At 34.9% G+C, this 23,335-nt stretch overlaps 1 protein-coding gene across 1 annotated transcript in view; it reads left to right on the top strand.

The window, feature by feature from the left end:
• The window catches only part of LOC150105754 (uncharacterized), a 114,930-nt gene that overhangs the window by 39,022 nt on the left and 52,573 nt on the right, over positions 1-23,335 (top strand). The window contains exons 2-3 of the mRNA XM_090393557.1: positions 7,100-7,265; positions 15,598-15,813. Of these exons, the coding sequence (XP_090249683.1) occupies positions 7,100-7,265; positions 15,598-15,813 (382 nt within the window). The remainder of the gene's footprint in view (positions 1-7,099; positions 7,266-15,597; positions 15,814-23,335) is intronic.

Raw genomic sequence — 23,335 nt, 5'->3', positions numbered from 1 at the left:
CTCAATCCAAGACAGAGACAAAGCAAAGAAATCCTCTTAGGTGTTACAATTGCAACAAAGTTGGACATTATGCCAGGAACTGCTTCCATAACAAGGATAACTACTATAACAACAGATGGAACTCGAAGTTTGGATACAAACCCCACAGAAGAAATAATGGATTTCAGAAACACCAGGCACCTAATGATAGAATGATGACAGTTAGAGGAGAAATCCTAGGTTCTGAGTGTAGTATTTTATTAGATACTGGATGTAATGCTTCAACTATTAGAAAGGACTATCTCCAAAGTATAAGATATAAGTTAAGGAATAGTATTGCCAAACTTAGACAACCTGTAAAAATTACTACTCTTTCAAATCCAAACTTTGTAGCGTATGAAAAGGTTCGAGCTAGAATATACCTGCCAGAATTTGGACTGTATGTATGGCAAGACCTACTTGTTGTCCCCACTGCTTCCAATCTAGATTCTCACATTATCTTGGGAACAAACTTCCTAGCAAGATATCAATTTTCTTGTGACTTTTCTAAGAAAGAAATAATCCTGATGAACAAAAGGAGATATAACAGAAGAAATGAAATTCATGATTGTGATAGGACTAGATTCAAACAAAACAATTTAGATTGCCACTTGAATCAGGACCATCTACTGAAGAAAAATCAGCTGTGAATCAATCATCTAATAGAGATAGTGGTGATAACTCTCATGTACACATTCAATCTGATACTCCTCTTCTTACTGATGAACAAAAAGTAGTAGTGACAAAACCCAAATCAGAAGTTACCACTAATAGTAAACTAAAGGTTGAAGTCAATTTTGGTAAAATGTCTAATCTATATCATAGAACAAACCACCAAGTTGTGGGACAACAAAAACTTAATTCTAATAATGGAGAACGTGAATTTAATTCAAAGAAGAGAATCCTATACTACAAACTTAGAAGACATACAGAAATTGATGATAATAGTAATAAGAGAATTGTTGATAATGTGAAAGAGAATAAAGGCACAAATCATAATAAGGAACCAAGTTTCAGTAAAACTTGGTATTACTTGAGAAATCGAAAAGGAAATATGTAATCCAGATTTTTTAAAAAAAAGGAGCCTAGTGTCAAAAGAAAAATTTTTCTTATAATAAAAATTTTTTAAAGAAAGGGTGAGCCTATGTTAAATTGTGAATGAAGCTATGTTATGTAATTTATTATTTTTCATTCACATTTAACATTGCTTATTAAATATTAATCATGACTTATATAAAATTATTTATTATTCCTTAATTAGGAATTACTAATTAAATATTTATTCAAACCCTGACCTATTATTAATTTATAAAATAATAAAGTGTATAGAATTTTGTATAACCAAATATATATGATGTAACGTAAAGTGTTATTTATAATTAATTTCATATGTAATGAAAATGTTGACTAAGTAGTTCAAATATTCTGTTTATTCTTATTTGTGAAATTATTTAACGTTATGTAATCATTCATGTAGTAGTAGAGCGTAGTATTACATTAGCGAAATGTTTGCGTTTAGTTTGTTGTCATGGAGATGCATGAGTAAACAACCACGGGGTCGAAGAGAACGTGGCATTCGAACGGGGGGAAAAAAAAAAGAGTAAAAAGGAGATAATTGAAGTTTTATTAGTAAGAGAGAGGGGAGAGTGAGCTTTGCGGAACCAGTAGGAAGGTAGCATACAAGCAAAGAAGTAAAAGAAGATTATAAATTCTTTAGGGCAGATATTCATGAGAATAGTGTTAGAAGGCCAAAGCGTAGTGAATCATAAAGTTTGTTATAAGTGAAATCAGCTGTCGTTGTGAAGAAAAGTTAATGCAGTAATCAGATAAACAAAATTGCTGTTTTTTTAGAATAGTGAAGCGCAGTTAACAAAAGTTCAGTTAAAGCGTAGAAGAATTTTAATATGTGTGTTCCGCTAATGTAAATAAGTTAATTCATAAGTGTACTCGCAATAACTTGATGTATTGAAGATTTTATCTGGTAAGAGTAGTTGTATATGTTTGTCTATTCTAGCATTAACTGTAATAGATCTCCGATGCTCAAAGTCCGGAATAAGCTTGCTTGGAATATTGTCTACCTAGATTAGTGCCTGCTGTGAACTTAAGCATTGAACTGACAGATTTGTAGAGACTGACTGATTGTGAAGTTTGTTATTTTAATCTGAGTTAAGAAAATATGTGTTTTTGAAGTTGCAAATTGTTTTTGAGAATTTAGAACATCGAACTGGAATGAGAGACTTAGCGAGTTGTATTGAGTTTATTGTATTGTTTCATTTAAAAGTAGAATTATTGTACTTGTTATATATCATATATTAAATGTTTTATTTTGTTAATCTAAATATTGTGTTTGCCTGAATTCCTTATTATTGCACCGTTCATAAAAAATTCGAATCTAGCGGGTGCCCCAAATAGAATAATAGTTAATTCGGCCAGAGTAATTGAGAAGACTGCTAGCTAATTAAAGATTGATCTTACTATTTATATAGACTAATCTAAGATAGGGTGGCGCAGTATAAATATAAATTTCCCTATTTTAAGATTGGTGACCAATTGTTAATTAGTTAATTTATAGATAAGTGACCTGAAATAAGACCACGGACTCGAAGGACAAGAGTCGTCACGACAAAGGGATACAGACAACACTTTTGCTTCAGACAGCTGTATAAAACAAAGTACTTGATAGAATGACTTGCAATTTCATATGGATGCTTATGACAGATGTACCAACTTAGAAAAAAAAAATCTTGCCAATAGTGTTGCCATCTATGGTCGAGGCCGAGAACTTTTCAGACCACCCTCGTATATTGAAAAGCAGAGGTGAGCGGGTACATCCTTATCGTACTCCTCTTGATAATCTTTCCATTCTGAGATGTGATCTAATTGAACTGCTATTTTATTTCCTGCTGAATGGATTGTAAAAGTATTTGGTTTGGTATGTTTAAATCTATTAATATTTTAAACAATTTTTGTCTACTAATTTTGTCAAACACTTTTTCATAATCAATAAAGGCCAGATGTGTTTCTCTTTGAAATTCTCTTCTCTTTTCTATTAATAATTTTAGAGTAAAAATTGGATCTATGCAGGATTGGCCTTTTCAGAAACCATTTTGTTCTTCTAGTAGTTTGTCCTCTACAATACTGCTTAGCTTCTCTTTTAATATTCCTGCATTAACTATATTGCAATCTTCTTTATTTCCTTTTTTATAGATTGGTATAACCAGTGCTTTTTTCCAAGAGTTAGTTAGGAGTTTTTCCAGACATCCAAACCATATTAAAAATTTTCAGAAGTCTTTCATTAAATTTTTCGCCTGTATTTTTGTGTAGTTCTATATTTATATTGTCTTCTCCTGGTGTTTTCCTATTTTTCATCTTCTTTATTGTATTTTTCAGTTCTTACATTGTGATATTTTCTATTTGGTCATTCTTTGTTTTATAAAATTTTATTTCATTGTTCTCATCTGTCCAGAGATTTTGGAAATAGGTCATCCATTTTTCTTTATCTATTTATTTATTTATTGTTTGTATTTTTATCTTTTGTTTTATTTATTTATTCATGTACTTCATTACTTTATAGGTTTTGGGTTGTCTTAAATAAATCCTTTTTTTTTTTTGAAATTGTTCCATCTCTCTCTCATGTTTTTTCCTTACTTCTCGTTTTCTTATTGTACTGTTTCTTTTATATTCTATTTCTGCTTCTGTTGTTTTGGAATTTAGCCATTTCTGGTAACTGTCCTTTTTGGTTTTTATTATATTTTCTATTTCTTTGTTCCAGTCTCGTAGTCCTCTTTTTCTAATCCATTTGTGCTTTATTCCTAAGGTTTTTGTTGCTGCTTTTGTGAGAATTTATTTCAAATTTTCTCATCCATCTTCTATGTCACTTGATTCATGTGTGGTTTCTGTTTTTAAGTTTGTGCATTTTTGATATTGTAGTCTAACTTGAGGATCCTGTAATGAAGAAATTTTGTAGTTTGGTTGGTAAGAATTTTCAATTTTATGTGTTTTTAGCCACTTTGGTTTAAATTGAATTTTTGCTGATACCATATAATGATCAGAGTTTAATTCAAAGCCTCGATATGCTCTTACATCTAAAATTAACTATGCTAATTTAAAATTTGCGATAACGTAGTCAATTATTGATTTACATCCTCTGACTGACCAAGTATATTTATGTATTTCCTTGTGTTTAAACACTGAATTCATTATTCTCATATTATTATAAATGACAAAATTGCGCAGTCTGCGACCATTTTGATTACATGTATCTTCACCATCTATTGCATTCTGTAATTCTTTATAAAATATATTACTGTCTTCTTCTTTTCCCTCTTCTGGTGCATATGCATCAATTATTGTTACTGTGGCCTCTTAATGTCTTGAGTCTAATTACTATTAGTCTTTCATTCAAATAGTTGTAATATACAATATTGTTATTTAGAGATTTATGTACCATAATCATTATACCTGCTTTGGCTCTTTCTTCTTTTTTTTACCCCACTGTAGATTTGTATTTAGTTGTTTGTTTCTTTTGTACCTTTCTGTTTTTTCTATATTTCTGTTACTATACATATCTTTATGTTAACTTGGTTTAGTTGTTTATCAAGTTCTTCTTTGTGTGTGTGTGTGTGTGCAATGCTTCTCACATTCCATGTTGCAATCTTCATTATGTGTTCCTTTTTTTCTTTTTCCTGATAGTCTGTCTGGCTTTTCTTTTGATGAAATTTGAAAGTATTTTGAATTTCCCCAGGGCAGGTTACTAATCTGTCACTGGATAAGTCCAGTGGTAGGGCTGCTACCTAATGCCTCTGGACAGACAGATCTAACAGCATTTACTCTGTTAGGGTTATACCTCCCATACTCAGTCGCCAGTGCCTCGTTTGTACTTTTAGAACAGGATGGACCACGAGAAGGTAAGGTTGACATTTGAGTGGGGGGGTAGGCTATGTATTGCACTTCACCACCCCTTCCACTCCCTAAAGGGGGGGGGTTAAAGGAAGAAAGAAAGAAAATAATGTATAACTATTAACTTACATGTAAGTAATGTTCATCACATCATGTAAGATGAACTGCTAAATCACAAACATGCTACATGTTTGTGATTTAACTATGGTAAATATAATTTTTTTAGATTTTAGAACACGAGTCATATCTTAACATAAGTTAATTTACATTTTCACTGTTAAAATGTAAACCTACTGTTTAAAACAAAACTTTTCTTGCTTTCATATTCGCAAAATCACAAATAAGGCCAGTGTAGTCTAATTTCTGACCGATTTCATGTTCAATCGAAATCATGGCAAGCCTTTCCAATTGAGTTTTGTCCATTGTAGAATGTAAATAAGTTTTAATAAGCTTTAGTTTTGAAAGACTATGCTCGGCGCTTTAAATGCAGATGCTGTCTTGGGAAAAGACAGCGTCTGCATTTAAAGTATCGTTGAAGATTACTTCAGGACAGGCTGCATTCCCTGGGCTAACGCCAATGTAAAACACGAAAAAGACACAGTCATCGCATCACTATTAACACTGCTCTGCAGACTGGTCGGATTTTTGCTCACAAATAAGAAACAACGGAAATTGCACATGGAAGACAGAATAATGATCATTGTAATGTTGTAAAAAATTTCAAATTAATTCAATCATTCTGAAATTTTATATATAATCCAATCTTGTAAGTCTGTATTCATTAAGAATATGTTACTGTACTTTCATTAAGCAATTTTGATAAATATACACGTGTTTTAACCTCAGGTCAAGGTCAACTACATGGCCAACAATGGAATCAGAAATAAATGCAAGATGTTGTTCAAAATAAATGCAGAAGGTGTTCTGCTATTGTCACATTGTCTGATATTAACACTGACAGTGCGATATTAAGCGCAACACAATACTACATTATTTTAAATGATTATGATTTTTAAAAAAATATACGGTACAGTGAAGTTTTTTATTAAGTAAAAATTTAACTAACAACATCCTGAAGTCTGGTTTCAACAGAGAAGGAATGAATGACTTTTTTATTATTTATTTTTCATATAGTTTAGGCCAGTTTTGCCTCGCTGTGCAAATGCACGTGTTGCACCATCAGTAGTACTGGCTCTGCCTATCATGCTATTACCTTTTATCCTTCTCGACAACTTTCTGATATCCAGTCTTACATTCTCTTTGTTTTCCCAGTCAAGTCATTTGTCCTTACTATGACTACCAACTCCTTTGCTTACTCATCATATCCAATGCCTTAATCACTCTATTCATTTTATCTCCAGGAAAACAAATCTTGTGTATCTTCTCATTTACACCATCTCTAATAATCAAATCGCCATTTGCCACTCACGTGTCTCTTGTTACCATTTTCATATTGATATCATTTGTTTTCATCTTCTTCACTTTTTCATACATATCTACAATTCTCTTTAGTTCATTCCACATCTGCCTCATCTTCACTAACTCAGCTTTCAAATCTTGCATCCTTTTTTTCACTATTTTTCACTCTTGCTATTTATTGCCAGTCACACACTTGTTTGCTGTCAATCCAGCTTGCTACTTTACCATTAACTGCACTTTCTTTTTCAGTGTGATTATTGCTCACTTCATCGTTAATTTCACTCTGTTTTTTAACATCATATAAATTATCACTCATTTTATCGTCAATTGAACTTTTTTCTGCACTGTCATTTCCACACACACACTCTGAACATTCGCACAATCTTCAACTGCCATGTCCGTTATGATGCCATGTTCCCTATTCATATTTAAACTCAATCGCATTTCCTACATTCCCACACTCATTCTTTTCTCTTATTCAGCTTCTCCAAATAAATATTCACGACATCTTCTCCCCCCACCCCCACACACATATTACATTCACAGCACCTATCCTGTTGGTGATGATGGTATAAATTTCTTATCCTATATATTATTATTTACCAAGTTGCGTTTTTTCAAAAATAAAATCTGTAGTCGAATCAAATAATTAATTACATTATGTATCATTTAACTTAAATTGACAACAAATTATTAGTATATGTGTTTGTTACTACTTATATGTAAGTTAATATCCTCCATTTTCTGCTTACTTAAATTTCAGTGTTCTCGGACATGAAGGTGTTGGTGAAGTGGTAATTTCTCGCCGTAACACAAAGGAGAGAGAGCTTCAGAATGGAGATCGTGTTGTATTCACAGCTGCAAATTATTGTGGTCACTGCGACATGTGTACAGGAGGACAATGGCAAAACTGTGAACAGTTAACAAAGGTGTACTTATCAGTAACCTAAATGTCTATTTTATTCCTTAAAAGTGTTTAAGATTATTTATGATGCCTGTAAACTTGATTAGTGTAAGTTATTTAGTATCATATAATGAGTAATTGTTGGATTGTACTTTATTTACTTCAAGTTTAATCTTAGTTTTGTTGCTTTAGTTTAAGTTAAATTTCAATGTCTTTGAAAGACTGATACCAAATTTGTTTTTAATAATGCTTCACAAATTATATTTTATCTTGTATTAGCAAACAAATGAATATTTAACCTTAGGTTCTGGTTTCATTCATGATGTACTTTAATGGAATAATTTATAGTACAAAGAGAAATAATTAAATAACAGGTTTAATCGATTCATTATTTCATCTCAATCGTAGAGACATCATTGGAAATACAATGTTAAAATTGTAATAATACACACAGCAACAATAAATGGGAAAATGAGATTAGAATGAATAAAGATTAAAGTCCTATGTGGGTGCACCCTCTATGCATGCTGTTGTTGGCTAGCCTTGGATATTGGACAGGAGGCCTAAGAATTAACATTTCCCAAATTTGGGAAGTTGAATATAATCATATTTATTAAGATTAGGCAGATTTTTTAAATCTGCTGTAGATTCTTTTCAGAACCTGCAGCAGACTTAAAAAAATCTGCATAATCTTAATAAATATGGTTATATTCAACTTCCCAAAATTTTGGAAATGTTAATTATTAGGCCTTCCACCCAACCCAACAACAGCACTCATAGAGGGTGCCCCACATAGGACTTTAGTCTTTATTTATTCTATGTTATTTCTTCCATTTATTGTTTGTGTGTTATTATTATGTTGTATTCTCATTGATGTTTCTGTGACTAAGATGAAATATTGAAACCTGTTAATTATTTCTTTGTGTGCTGTAAATTATTTCTTTAAAGTGCAACATGAAAGCAAACAAATATTGAGCAATTGTCTATACAAGTTACCCTAAGTGCTTCATAATGGAAAGCACACATCCATAATAGTCTTTCCATTATGGTTGGGTATATTGCTTTATCTTATGGGAGGAGCCTTCTTAGTATATGGAATACGTATACAGACAAGTGTATAATTTCTGTTCAGATGTTTATGTTTCCAACCCAGTAGGAAAAACTTTGCTATATCTAATTCAGAGTATAGTAAAAATATAGTAATGAACTATTTTGGTACTTTGTGTATGAAAAAAAAAAAAAAAAATGGATCTAACTTCTACTGATGAGGCTTTAATAATAATAATAAAAGAAGCTAGCCAGGGATGTAATTTTTTCCATAATGTAGGGACTATGACATTTTAGAATGCCTCCTTTGTTATGAGATACTTAGAGTAACTTAAAGCAAAGTCAGCTGCTCTCATTAGACAAACCAATCATATAGATAATTCATGCACAATTTTGTTTGCTTATACTATGGTAAATTATGGATAAAAACAAGATACTTAATATCTTGTCACTTATTATGCTCTATCCAACCCAGAAAAAAAATTTGCTACAAAAATTTTATTAATTTCTGCTCTGAAAATAAAAACATCTTTTGGAGATTGGTTATTGGCTGCTCATACTAATACAACATATCTCACATTATATGCTCTCAAAACTATTAGTACCATTTCCCTTCAAATTTTCTACTCTGAAAGGAAAAATTTCATCACTTATCAGTAACACTCTACCACTCTGTTTGTCCTTTTTATCCTGACAGAATATGCTATACCCTACTGTTCATGTCAAGGCATAATCTGGTTGGAAAGAAGTCAATGGACACTATAGTGTGAGTAAAAAACAGACATGCCATCCACTTTAATAAGATGTAGGAGCCCATTTTGCTGCAATGACTGCAGCAGTTCTAAGGGGCATACTGTCCGCCATCGTACAATAATGATCAATGGGAATTTTGGACCATTTTCCCTATAGGGATGCAATGAGGTTTTGGACTATTGTGGAATAGATGTCCCTTGACCTCACCTGCTCCAATTCATCCCACAGATGTTCAGTAGAGTTGAGAGTGTGTGTGTGTGTGGGGGGGGTACTGTGGAGGCTGTACAAGTATGGTGATGTTCATGTTCACAAACCATGCAGTTACAGCAGCATTATGACACAGTGATTGTCTTGCTGAAAGAGACATGGTCATTTCTGTAGAAGTGTTACAAAGTAGGAAGCATTGCATTGTCCAGAATGTTCAGATGTCTCTCGGAGTTCAGTGTTCTTGGCACCACAAACAGAAATCCTAGGCCAAACTAGAAAAAACAGGACCATACCATCACACAGCCACCTCTGAATTTCATAGTTGAAATTGTGCATTCTGATAAGAAATGGTCATCTGCCACACCCGTCCATCTGTTCTATAATAGGTGTTGTGTTGGTTAGTTGGTGTCCATCCGAGCATGTACAATACATCCTACTGTACATGCTCTTTTTATTACTGACAACGATGACACTGCATGTTGGTTCAGGTAATATGGAGCTTGCATAGTGTGAGCCTAAATTCTGAATGTTTTTGTGCAGATTCATGTTCTATTCGATGCCTGGAACTATGCATTCAATGTGTCATCCAATGAATCGCGATTTTTTACATATTATCCTTTGTAGCACCCTGCAGTCACATTTGGTCAGTGTGGTGGGTCATCCACTGTGGGTAGCGCTTGCAGTTGACCACCTTTGCTTCCATTTCAGTATGGTATTGATTGTTGACCTGGGATGGCCCAATTTTATCAACAATTTGCTGAACAGATAGGCTTGCCTATCACAATGCCACTTTAAAACTCTGTTAATTCCTTTCTCGCAGAGATTTCACCCGAACGCAGTTGTACTGATTTGGGAGCATCTTATTTCTCTAATTTATACCTGCTACAAGTACATGATGTGTTATATGGCACAATGCTCCTTGCCCATGGGGGTGTCCATTGACTTCTTTCCAAGCAGTGTACATTGCTTGTGTCAGATACTACCTTATGAATTTTGTGCTGTCAGCATCTTATGTTGGGTAGATGAGCATCTGTATAGCTTATCTACCCAACATATTGATGTTAGTTGGCTACAGAGCTTCTCATAATCACCCACTTCATAATTCCATCATCTTTTCTTGTTTCACCACTTCCTAAACAAGTACTTCATGATCACTCTCATCTACTTGTAGCAGTGTTAATACTTCATTCGCAGCTACATCATATGAAGTTATCACTAAATCCAAAACCCTGAAGCCCCTAGTTGCTTTGATCACCTGATGCTTAAGATATTTATCCTTCAGTAATTCAACAAATTCACTCCTTTGTACAAGTACATTATCTCCTCCTTCCTTTCTATATTACCATATTTTAAGTCCCAGCAAAATCACCTTCTTTCTACATGTCTAACAAATTTGCCTAAGCATTTCACAATCAGTATTCTCTACATTCCATTGCCTATAACAGCATCCTGCCAGTTAGATATACTAGCCTGTTAATTTAAATGTCACACCATACAGATTCAAAATCTGCACATGTACTATCAACTTCCCCACTTTGTGGAAACAATTCCTCTGTAATCATTAACACTACTCCTCCCCCTCCTCTTTTCATCTTTTTATCCTTCTGAAAAATTGTATATCCTTCCATTTCTATTTTCAACATTACATCATCCTCAGACAACCACATTTCACTTATACTGATTTTTTTGGGCATACTGACCCAATCAATGCAACAAAGTTAGCTCTCTTATTTCAAATACTCATTACATTTTTATACAAACATAACTATTCCTCTGTCTTTGAAGACATTCTACCAGAACCAATATTATCTACTCTAGCTACCATACCACACTTCTCTTTTCAGTCAGTCCACTCCTGTTTCCCTGATCTTGATTCTGATTACCATTCATACCTTTATACATTCCATCACTTCGTTCTGTCATAACTACATCTTCAACCTCATATCCATCTTCCTGTTTGGCTGTGCTATCCTGCTTCCCAAGCACCCTCTGATCATTAGTTACATTAACTTCTTGATGCTGTGCCTTCTCAGTAAACAATAGCCATTCTAAATGCCCAATACCAAACCCATTCAAATGAAATCCACCAAGTTTAAACTATTCCAACTTTGTTTCAACTTCACTCCACCTTTGAACCCCCCCTTTGCCTTACATAACTTAGCCAATCTTGCTATTCATTACCTATACTTTCCTTTTCAATTCACTGTTGTCATATCTGGTCAACATGCTAATGACTTTTCCAACAAAACTATTATTCTTTGCCTCCCACAACAACTTCCTCAACATTTCTTTTTTTTTCATCAACTCATTCGTGCACTTTATTTCTTAATAAAGAAATAATGTACTAAAAGGGGAGATATCTCTGCAGGCTTTGGAGATTTTTCTTTCAGGTCCACGTGTGTGTGTGTGTGTGTGTGTGTGTGTGTGTGTGTGTGTGTGTGTGTGTGTGTGTGTGTGTGTGTGTGTGTGTGTGTGTGTGTGTGTGTGATTAAGTTCAGCTGGATGCCTTTTTTTTTTTTTTTCATTCTCCTTGTGTAACCCTGGTGCAAAGCATAGTCACCCTATGAAAGATTGCTTATGAGCTAACACACTTGCACATTTTATTTTCCTATTTATCCTACATATGAACAGATTTGCACATTAGAGATGCATTGCTACAGAATAGACTCTATTCCCTTTTCAATCACTGTCTTCTGTCCTTAAGATTTGATTACATCTTTTTTTAGAAATTTCTTGAATCTGTTTAAGATCAGAAATAATTGACAGAAGTTTTCCCTGGAGCTTTGCAAGAGACTCTTTGCAACTTATCTCTAATAATGCTATGTCCAAGTCTTCTATTGCATCTGCACTCTTTTTTTATAGACATGTTTTCAATTTAGGTTTTAAGCCCTTTCTGAATGGGAAAAAAGTTCTTTCTAAGAAATAATTATTAGATGCCTTTACATCAAATCTATAAACAGTGTTAGCCTGTCATAAAACTAAGAGCAGTTTCCTTTTTTTTTCTCACCTGAACACATTAAATAATTTTCCAGAGGGTAGATCCTATATTCAGTTTTCTGAAAAATTCTTGTAGCACCAGAAATTAAAATGTTAATCAATAGCTCACTCACCTTTTAAAAACCTAAGAGCAAATCTCTTAGGTTTTTCTCCTGTAATTTTTTTCTTTTGGAATAAGTAATAACTAAGTATCTGACCATTTACCAAGAAGCTTAACTTTCCTGTAGCTTTACAGAATATGTCAGTGTTTTCTTGAGGTTCACCATTAAAGGTATGGATGAATTTTTGTAAATTAGTTTATGAAAATTCTTCATTTTGTAGAGATAGAGCAAACGTACACAAATTTGCATTAGCCATTGTAAATAAAACCTGAAATTTTATTATTACAGGCATCACCATGAACCCAGAAGACTCATCATGGGAGCCTCTGCGACCATTATTCACATCTATCATACCTCCTTTAACTTATTCACTGTCAGAGCACTTATAGCCATCTCTGCTAATTGATTCCAGTCATTTGCCATTCTCCGAGCAAAAAATCTAGTCCTCACCCTTATTATCCAGGAGCGACTTCTAGTTCTCTTCTTACTTGTGAAATATTAAAAATTTCATTTGTATTTTATAGAATCCCTTTAGTAGTTTATGTTTCTATCATGTTCCCCTCCTCTGGCCGGCAACTAAACTTTGCACCTCACATACCTTCCATTTGTTTTCATAAGGAGCATTCCACAGACATGAACAAGATGGTGCCAAGTTTCTTGCGGAAACCCAGGTGACCAAATCTCTGCACAGACTCACGATCTAGGAATCATAACCCTTTAAAGAGGGATAATATCTTCTTCCCCTCTCCTCATATCACGGTTCAAGTAATCCTTTGACTATTTTGTCAACTTTTTCCAGTATGCCATTTGAACTCCAACTCTGTCCATCATCACTCCCACATCCCTAGCCTAATCAAATTTTCTACAATCCAGAACCCATCAGGGTGATACATAGTGTGTTAACCCTTCAGAGTGCATAACCTTATAATTTGCCATATTAAACTGCCATTATCCTTTGCCTACTGTCAATTTATTTACTTCATCCTGTAGGATCTCTACCTCACCTTTATTAAATGTTGTCCTCTCCTTTTGCATCATCAGCAAACAACTGAATATTTCCCTTTAAATCATTTCTTGTATAATTAATATATAAATTAAAGAGCGTGGCCATAGTATAGAGCTTTGAAGCACTCCACTAGTCATTGTCATTCTTTCTGGATTTTGGTATATGGTAGTCACCATATATTACTCTTTGGTCTATCAGTCAATCATCAACCCCTCCCATATCTATTCCACCAGCTTCATATCCATTTTCGTATGTTCCAACTTATGTAAACAGTTTTACTTTTGGTATTCTGTCAAATGTCTTTGCAGAACTAGCAGTATCATGGTGTAGCCATTCTTTATCCAACTGAACTGTTACTCTCATATAAAATTTGAGTATTACTAAGGCAGGGCCTACCTTTTTGAGAGCAATACTGTCCACCATAATGTCATATTCCTACCCACCATTCTTGGCCTGTAATTTGTTACTTTCATCTTGAATCTCATTTATATAATGGAACTCATTCTCCCTGTCACCCCACCCACCGAACTTTGCTCAAGCTGAGACTTCATTTAAACAGTTGGGTCAAGGACGTTGCCATGTCACATTCACATTGCTATTTCTCAGTGTGCTGAGCACATCCATTTCGTCTACCTCAATTTTCACTCCATTATCTCCATCTGTAAAATACCTTTGCAAAATTATCACTTAGTATCCCAACCATTTGTTTTACTTTTGTCACTTTTCTACTATGAGCAGTGATTAAAGTTATCCTTCATCATATTCTTCCTCTTAATTGCTACATAGTGGGTGGGGGCTTCTAAGGATTTCCTTTGACCTTCTGAACTAATTTCCTCTAAATCTGATTTAGCCTTATAATACTAATCATCCTTCCTGTGCCTTGTATTGCTCATGAGCATGCTGATCACCTCGTTTATATTCTCTATGATGTTTTTTTTTTTTTTTTTTTTTTTTTTTTTTTTTTTTTTTTTTTTTTGCAGCTTCTGCTTTATATTGCTTTTCATCCATTTAGGTCCCTACTTGGTTTATTCTTCTGACCATGGATATGCAGTCTAATACTGCTTCTCTCAAACCATTCTTTGACCATTTCCTATGCACTGTAGACATTCTTCTTTTGTAGCATCTTGTGCTGTGGTATTTCAGTCTGCCTCCAGAGTTTCTCATAATTGTTAGTTTTGCGGTGCCATCTATACCTCTTCTTAACTGAGAACTTCACATTTAGCAACCTCCCAGGACAAGACTGCACGGTCACTTTCCTCATTCAGAATCAGAGTGGTTACCTTTGTTATGGATATATCTTCTGATGCTATTATCACATCTATCACACTCAAACCCTGAGTCTCTTCATCATATGATGTTTTAGGTAATGGTCATTATCCCTTAGTAATCTTATGCAGTACTGTTATAGTATCTTCACAAGTAGTATACAGGACTTGATAATTCATATTGATCCATTAACACATTAATGAAATCAGTTCATGAATGAATTCTCTCACATAAATGCTTTATTATTTTCTTATGGACTTTCCACCAGTAGAGACATAAGTCTGTCAAGTGGGGGGGGTAATAGCACAAACTTCATTATTTACCCAAATTTGTATTTATACCTGGATGTACACAACTAAAACCGAATATGTTCAACATCAGTTATATTTTTGTGAGGGGTAAACTGGATCATTAAGGAATATGGAAGGTAAATGTGTTTTCGTTAAAAAACAAAACAAAACCTATTTTAGACTTGTTTTCATATTCTTAAAAAAATGGTTTCATTTGGTGCTAAAACCTGTAGGGGGAAAAAAAAAGAAAAAAGACAATGAAGTTATCTATGTTACTTATGCCATTACCATAAACATATTTGTCACATTTATCTAAAACCTTACCTGGTTAAGCTGTTTATATTAAGTTAAATCTCTCCTCCTCCTCCTTTCCAGAAATTGAATACCTGAACTACTAATTTTTGTGATTGATTTCTGCTTGGTGATGATTTGTTTCAAGTGAGATTTATGGGCACTGTCAATGCATTTAGTAGTTTTAAAAATTAAGGACTTGTCCAACTTGAATTACTTAGGTCAATAACTACTACAAGACTTTCAGTAGTTCCATTATTTACCTATAAGATTACTTTATAAAATAGGATTACATACAATTTGCCATTGAAAGAGAATATAGCAGTTTACTACTTTTAAGAGATTTGCAAAGAGCTAAGTGTTTATAAGATAAAATGTTTAAGAGTTTATTCATTACAGTATGGCCAGACAGCACTGAATGAGGGAACTGGTTTTCATGGATCCTTTGCAAGCCATGTAGTATTGAAAAAAGGTACTCATGTCGTTCAAGTTCCTTGTAATGTTTCTGATTCGGCAGCTAGTCCAGCCAATTGTGCTTTAGCAACATTGATACATGCCATAAATTGCATACCATCCACATCCCACAAGTCATTTAATTCCTCAGCAGTTGTACAGGTATGTATATTTGTTAATATACGACTTTATCTAATCTGATGTTGGCTGCATCATTGTTAATATTCTACTTTACTTCACACTCTGTAGATTAATGAATTTATTTGTTTCATGACTGCACCAGTTAAACTACTTATTGAACACAAGTTTGTAAGAAATATAACAGATAAAGCAGATATTATTCCCTGCTAACTCTTACCTTTACTTATATCAGTCACGGTTTAAACTTATCAATATAAATATTTTCCCCTTATTAGTCAGAAACATGCAGGTTCGTATTTTTGTCGAATCAATGCATTGACAGATCAGTCTGTGTATCAATCACAAATCAATTTATTTAAATATAGAAATCTATATACACTGCTCAATTTACATATAAGCTTTATTTGCACTTGGTTAGACTGTAATAAATTTAGTTTAATCCTTTATCCAAGTGTAAGCAAACAAAGTTTGCACCTGAAAATATCTTCAGGACTGAGGTAAGTGGCGCAACTCCGAGCAAAGGTGGACCAAGCTCTCATCACTCCTTGTCTCAGTATCTCCCATAATGCAAAGCACATCTCCTTGCAGACATGTATACTGCTATGCATTAAGGGAAGGGCCACTACCCAGACCAGTTTCGACCTTTATTGAGGTGTATTTAAGTAAGGACTTCTCTAAAAATTAGACGATACTGAAAGATCACCCAACTCAGCTTTGTTCCACTCAGTGACAGGCTCACCGCGTCACCAAGAAGAACTTCTCAGCATTGGCTTTACCCAGTGGCAGGCTCACCCGACCACCAGACAGCCATAATCTCAGCGGTGGCCCTACTCAGAGACAAGCAAAAACCTATCCCAAGCAGAGCCTCTCATATATATCCAGCATCCAGCATGGGAGGCAGACCCAAACGTGGAGATACTAAGGCAAAAGCAATAGTAGAGGTCATATTTACCTATACAAGTTGCCAATAGGTGTACTACTTATTATTGAATTACTCTGGATTTAGAGAAAGATGTTGGAAGTGTAATTTGCACTTGGTTAGACTATGATAAATTTAGTTTAATCCTTTATCCAAGTGTAAGCAAACAAAGTTTGCGCCTGAAAATATCTTCAGGACTGAGGCAAGGTGGTGCAACACCAGGCAACTCCGAGCAAAGGTAGACCAAGCTCTCATCACTCCTTGTCTCAGTATCTCCCATGATGCAAAGCACATCTCCTTGCAGACATATATACTGCTATGCATTAAGGGAAGGGCCACTACCCAGACCGGTTCCAACATCTTTCTCTAAATCCAGAGTAATTCAATAATAAGGTGGTGGTACACCTGTTGGCAACTTGTATAGGTAAATATGACCTCTCCTATTGCTTCTGCCTTAGTATCTCCACATTTGGATCTGCCTCCCACTGATGAGATCTCAATAAAGGTCGAAACCGGTCTGGGTAGTCAAGAGAAATATAAACAAACGTGAAGATGCAGTATTAAATCATAACTGCATAAAATTAACTGTTACTAATTAGTTAAATTAATTAGCATAAAATAAAATTTTATAGCAATTCATTCATTAGTGTATAGGTTACTGCAAAGTAATCGATTGCACCAGGCTACCATAAAACAATCATATTGCTGCTTCTTCGTTATCAATGCATGAATCGTTATACTTATAAATAAATATAAATAATTTCTTTTCACATTACCTTTTCATTTTTGATGTCTAGTGTTTTGTATCATATAAGACAATATTGATGATAGGTACTAACAGACAGACGATTCATCGTGTAAACAGACAATGTAAACTTATGGTTATCGATAAATACAGTACTGTAAATGTATTTTCACTTCCTTATGATTTTCTTAATAACATTTTCTTTTCTCCAGCTACTTTATTGTAAGAATACAGTACATAATACATGTAACATACAAAATATGTGCTAATCGAATGTTTATGTTATCAGTAAGGCTTCCGGTCAACAGTAGGCTATTAGCAGTTAAGTTTTTGGAGAGTCAAGTTATACGTGGATTTTTGACTATGCAGGGGATTGGCGCTCCTAACCCTGCATTGTTCAAGGACAAACTAATTCTATCTTAATTCTCCTACAATTCTATCTTATATTCTAAACATAACTTTTTTTTTTCTTTTTGTCTTCTGTCATCGATAATCTTTAACCTGTGGGTCCAGGGAAAAGGAACTACAAGAACCTTAGAATGCTCTCCTTTGAGATGCGAGAGTTTATATACACTCCATACTCCGTGTAGTGCACACACGTGATGCTCAGTATTACCATATATGGAAACATACTAACATTGGGACGCTAATGTCACACTTCATATGTCATAGTTTAGATTAAACATAGTTTCGCAACAAAATTATTACATACAAAGGACTTAAAAGTTTACAGGCAATGACAATTCTATATATTCTATTGTAGTAGGTGAATTTGAGTGGTGGAAACAGAGTTGTAGAGTAGATGCCCTCCCTCTATGAGTCTTTGGATTTCTTGGAGGTGTCACATAATAATAATATATACATATTCATCTTTAGACAAAATTTGTAAAATGAACATGAAACATTTTTCATGTGAGATTTTACATATTATTATTATTATTATTATTATTACTGTAATTGTTATTGTATGAACAGTTCCGTGGAGTTGGAAGACTCATTGTGGAGAACTAAACTATCTGTGCAATGTCTGTCAAACCTCTTCTTGAATCTATTAACAGATAAAAGCCACTCTCGACTGATCCTGGCAATCTATTTCATTCATTAGTCACTCTCCAAGTGAAAAATCTAGTACTCACACCCTTACTAGTCACACTGTCACTGAACTTCCAGGGATGATCAGTTGTTCAGCCTTCTGGATTCCCTCCACTATTTCCTCATCCCCAAGAAACCCAGTTGTCCAGATCTGAGCACAGCAACCTAGATGTGGATGTATCCAACCCTTATAAAGAGGAATAACCACTTTCTTATGTCTGCTTGTTAGTGTTTTCAATACACAAATAATCCTATGCGCTACCTTTGCAACCTTAGCAATATGTCTTCTAAACCTCGACTCTATCAAACCCCCGCCCCCAAATCCCTGACTTTATCTGTTTTCTAGAGTGCAGTTCATCAATGTGGTACACAGCTTGTGATCTGTTTATCTCAGCATGCTTAACTTCATTTCTCCACATTAAACTGATAGCCATTATCTTTTGCCTATGCTGACAGCCTATTTAAATCATCCTGCAAGCTCTCCATATTGTCTTAACCATTACTCTACCGAATTTTGCATCACCATCAGCAAACAACTGAATATTTTCATTCAGACTATTCAAAATGCTACAGTTATGCAGTGCAAATGGGACATTACAGCAAGCAATAATACTCAAGCCTTTATCATCATCATCGTCATCCTTTCAGGGATTTAGGCCCAGTGGCCTGTTTTGGTCTCTTTCCATCTTTTCCTTGGTCGTCCCTGACCTCTATTTCCTCCAACTGGGTAGTATCGGAGTATGTTTTTGGGGAGTCTTGAAGTGTCCATTCTTTTGATATGTTATTATTACATGACACCTCCAAGGAGTCCAAAGACTAATCAAGGATGGGCACCTACTCTACAACTCTTTGTCTCCACCACTCTATCCACCAACTACAGCAAATTGCATCATCTACACGAATGCCATCTACTGCCCACCACCGCCACTAGTATTTTCACTGTCTATCACAAAAATCCATGCCCTCGGCAGGATTCGAACCTGCAGCCTTTTTGCTGGAGAGCGGATACTCTAACCGCTTGACCAACCAGGCCGGCAAATATACTTTGTCCAATACTGAATCTATTTTTAGTTCTTTTTGTATTTCTGTTCTTCTTCTTTTGTCCCAGAGAATATAGCTTACTGTCCTTCGTAGGAATTTCATTCTTCCAGTTTCTATTTTTTTTTCTTTTGCAGTTTTTATGGTCCATAATTCACTTCCATACAGTAGAGGTCTTGCTAAAACTTTATAAACTCTTATTCTAGTATGCTTTTCAACTTGGTTAGGTTTGAGAATATTATTGATCATTCCTGTTATCTTTAGAAAATTTGAAATTTTGATGTCCATGTCAGTTTCTTTTGTATATGATACAGCACATTCAAGGTATCTAAAGCAGTTAATTTGTTCTAAAATTTTATTTTCGATTATGATTTTACTTCTGACTAGAAATAGTCCTTTAAAAGCCATGATTTTTGTTTTGTCTGTTAATATTTGTCTTCCAAATTTTTTTGCACTTATCTTTAAGGCTTATATTGATTTTTGAAGTTCATCTTCACTTCTTGCTATGATTATTTGGTCATCTGCAAACAAAAGAGTATTAAGTATAGTTCCACAATCTAGTTTAAATGCCAGTTTTATATTTTCCTTGCATTTCTTTACTAATTCATCTATTAAAAAAAAAAAAAAATCAGCTAATGCCTTTTTATTCCCGCATACGGGAATAGGCGAGGCCATTTAGCCCTATCTAACTTTTGGAGACTGAGTGGGCAGTTCAATCTCCACTGGTACCCAATCAGAGATAGATGACCCAAGGCTATCACTAATTAAGCGGTACGCAGTAAAGAGAGAAGGCTCAAATGTGCTGCCATCTCGTGGTCCCTAACTCTAACACAATATATTTAATGTCTGAAATAATATGGGTTCTACGGTCGATTTTCTTGAGTTTACAGGACGAAAAACCAGAGTTTCCGGGAGGAAAAACCCGCTTGCCCGTGCCAGAGATCGACTAACTGGGGAACCGGTCGAAAAAAGGCTTAGAAAAATTTCCTCTAGTCGCCGACTAGATTCGAAACCAAATCTTCCTTCTTGCGGCCAAGCGCCGTGGTGTGCAAACGCCACATCCACTGAGCTACACAGGCTACTTAATTCATCTATATAGATATTGAATAACATTGGTGACATTGGGCATCCTTGATGGACCTAAGGTTTGTTGATTTCAATTCTGTAACTTTTTCATTAATTCTTACAGCTATTTGGTTATTTTGATACATGTTAGTTATTGCAGCAAGCAGCTGATCTGGAATGTTTAGACTCTTGAATATGGTCCACAGTTTGTTTCTTACGACTTAGTCAAAGGCTTTCTGGTATTCTTCAAATGCTATGTAGACTACCAGAAACTAACATTACGAATACAGCGTTTCTACATTGTATTCGTAATGTTTTTCCATTAAGAATTTTAATGTAAAAGCTGGGTCGATGCATAATCGCCCTTTTCAAATATAAGAGTCCTGAGAAAGATTAGTGGAGTGATCAGATGGCATCAATGGCAATATCACATTAAAAATGAGGATATTAGAAAAGAACTTGGCATTGTTGGCATTCAGGAATCTGTTAGTAGAGCTAATCTCAGGTTGTACGGTAACTATTTACGGTAACAGAATTTGAGAGAAAAGATTAGCAAGACAAGTATTCCTCAAGGCTAGCAGGAAAAAGACCCAGTTGAAGACCAATAACTAGGTGGACTGATACAATAAAAAGTGTGTTAGAAGACAGAAATATAAGATCTGATTATACTGGAGTCTTGAGGAAAATTGTCTATTGGAAGTTAATCATGATGTAACTTTCCATGTAGTACTATCATGATTGTGTACTTGAATTTTGCAAAAGCTTTTGATAGGCTCCCAAAATGACAAAGTAATAAATAAATTGAAACAGATCTGATTGGATAACAGACTTCTGAGGTGGATCAGTGATGGGCTGTCAGATAGGTATCAGAAAGTTGTATATGGGAGTGTGGTATCCCGTAAGAGAATGGTTACTAGTGGTGTACTTCAGGGGTCAGTTTTGGGACTATTGTTATTTAGTTTATATATTCATGATATTGGAATGGGTTTAACTAGTGATATGCAGCTATTTGCAGACAATGCAAAATTGGATAAGCAATGGCAGAGTCGAGCAGATATTATGCCATTGCATGAGGACTTGAATAGATCGCATGAATGGGCCGGTAAGTGGAACGGTCAGTTCAGTGTTGCATAGTGTAAGGTTTTGAAGTTTGGTAAGCAACGATGGGATGCAGAGCATACACTTGGTGGGGAAACTTTAAAGGAGGTAGAGGAAATGAGATATCTGTGAGTGGTGGAGGACTGAAATTCAGGTGCCACATTGCACTAGTTGTGAAGACATCCCTGTTACACGTGGGATAATGGCAATGATGCGAAGGACAAGCAGAAATAAAGAGGTTATGATGCCATTATATAAGACCTTGATCAGGCCTCATATGAATTATTGTGCACAGATCTGGTTGCTGGGTTTTCATGGTGACGAGGATATGTTGGAAAGGGTGGGTCCAGAGAAGATTCAGAAAAGTTGTCAGTGGTCTTTAGAATTTGGAGTATGAGGACATTTAAGAGAATGTAAATTGCAAAGCCTTATGAATGGAAGGAAGGAGGGGGATATGATTTAGACATAAGCTAGTCAGCAGTTATCAGGTTGACATGGAAGAGATTTTTCATAGAATGAGAGAGGTGGGGGTAAAACAAGAGGCCATCGCTGGAAACTGTATAAAGAGGATGTGAGTGAGGAGAAGGTTCTTTGCATGGAAGAGTAGTTGGTGAGTGGAATGCATTGCCTGAGTGTGTTTTGTGAATGTAGATACACTGGCTCAATTTAAGGCACTGTTATATGAGCATTGTGTGCAATAGTGTGTCCCTCCCACGACAAGTCTGTGGCTCTATGGAGGTCGGATGTTAATAATAATATCCTGTACATCCCCTCAGGTTACGTGTCAGGAATTTGATGATGATATTGAACTCAGCAGTCACTATTATAAAAAGCCAATAATTTACTAAGGCATGACCAACCTTCACTGCCATTCTTCTCCTTATAGAGTATCATATTTTTATTCACCCATTGCTGAATTTGCTCTTTGATCGACTTTTCTACTGCTTTTACCACTACTGCTGAGATACCGATTGGTGTATAATTTGCTTCTGTGGTCTTAGAACTTTCCTTATGCAAGGGAATTATTTTACCCACATTTCACTCCCTTGGAACTCTGCCAGAATTGTTTAAATTAACAGCCTAAATTTAACAGCCTAAATTAACAGCTTAAACTAACAGCTTAAATTAACAGCCTAGTCAGAGCCATTGCCCTTTCACATGCTCTTAAAATGTGATCCAATATCCCATCCAATCCTACAGCTGTATTTACATTGAGATTCTGATATCCTAAAAACCTTTAATTCATCCACCTTTGTTCTCACAGCAATCCTGTTATAAATGTTAAAGCAGTAACCTCAGTGAGGTTACTGCTTTAACATTAAAATGAAAAATTCACTTTGTGGATGTCTCAAAGATTTAAAGATGCTGTCCAGATTTGCTTTTGTGTAGATCTCCATGCTATGTTTTCCATCAGGTTTATCAGTGAGAAGAAAGTAGCAGGATTGTAATATTTTCTCATGAGATGTAGTGTTTCTTGCAGAGCAACAATGTCTGCTTTGTGCCTGCTAATATTTAGTACCTCCGATTTTGATTTAGTAAATCCCTTGATGTTCAGCTGGAGGATAGTTGGGCAATTCCCAATGATG

The sequence above is a fragment of the Typopeltis vanoorti genome, chromosome 6 (genome assembly GCF_054136105.1).
Source record: "Typopeltis vanoorti isolate ZY-2024b chromosome 6, IOZ_Tvanoo_1.0, whole genome shotgun sequence".
NCBI lineage: Eukaryota > Metazoa > Arthropoda > Arachnida > Uropygi > Thelyphonidae > Typopeltis > Typopeltis vanoorti.
The sequence above is the reverse complement of the archived record's forward strand: the minus strand, read 5'-3'. Positions and strand labels throughout refer to the sequence as shown.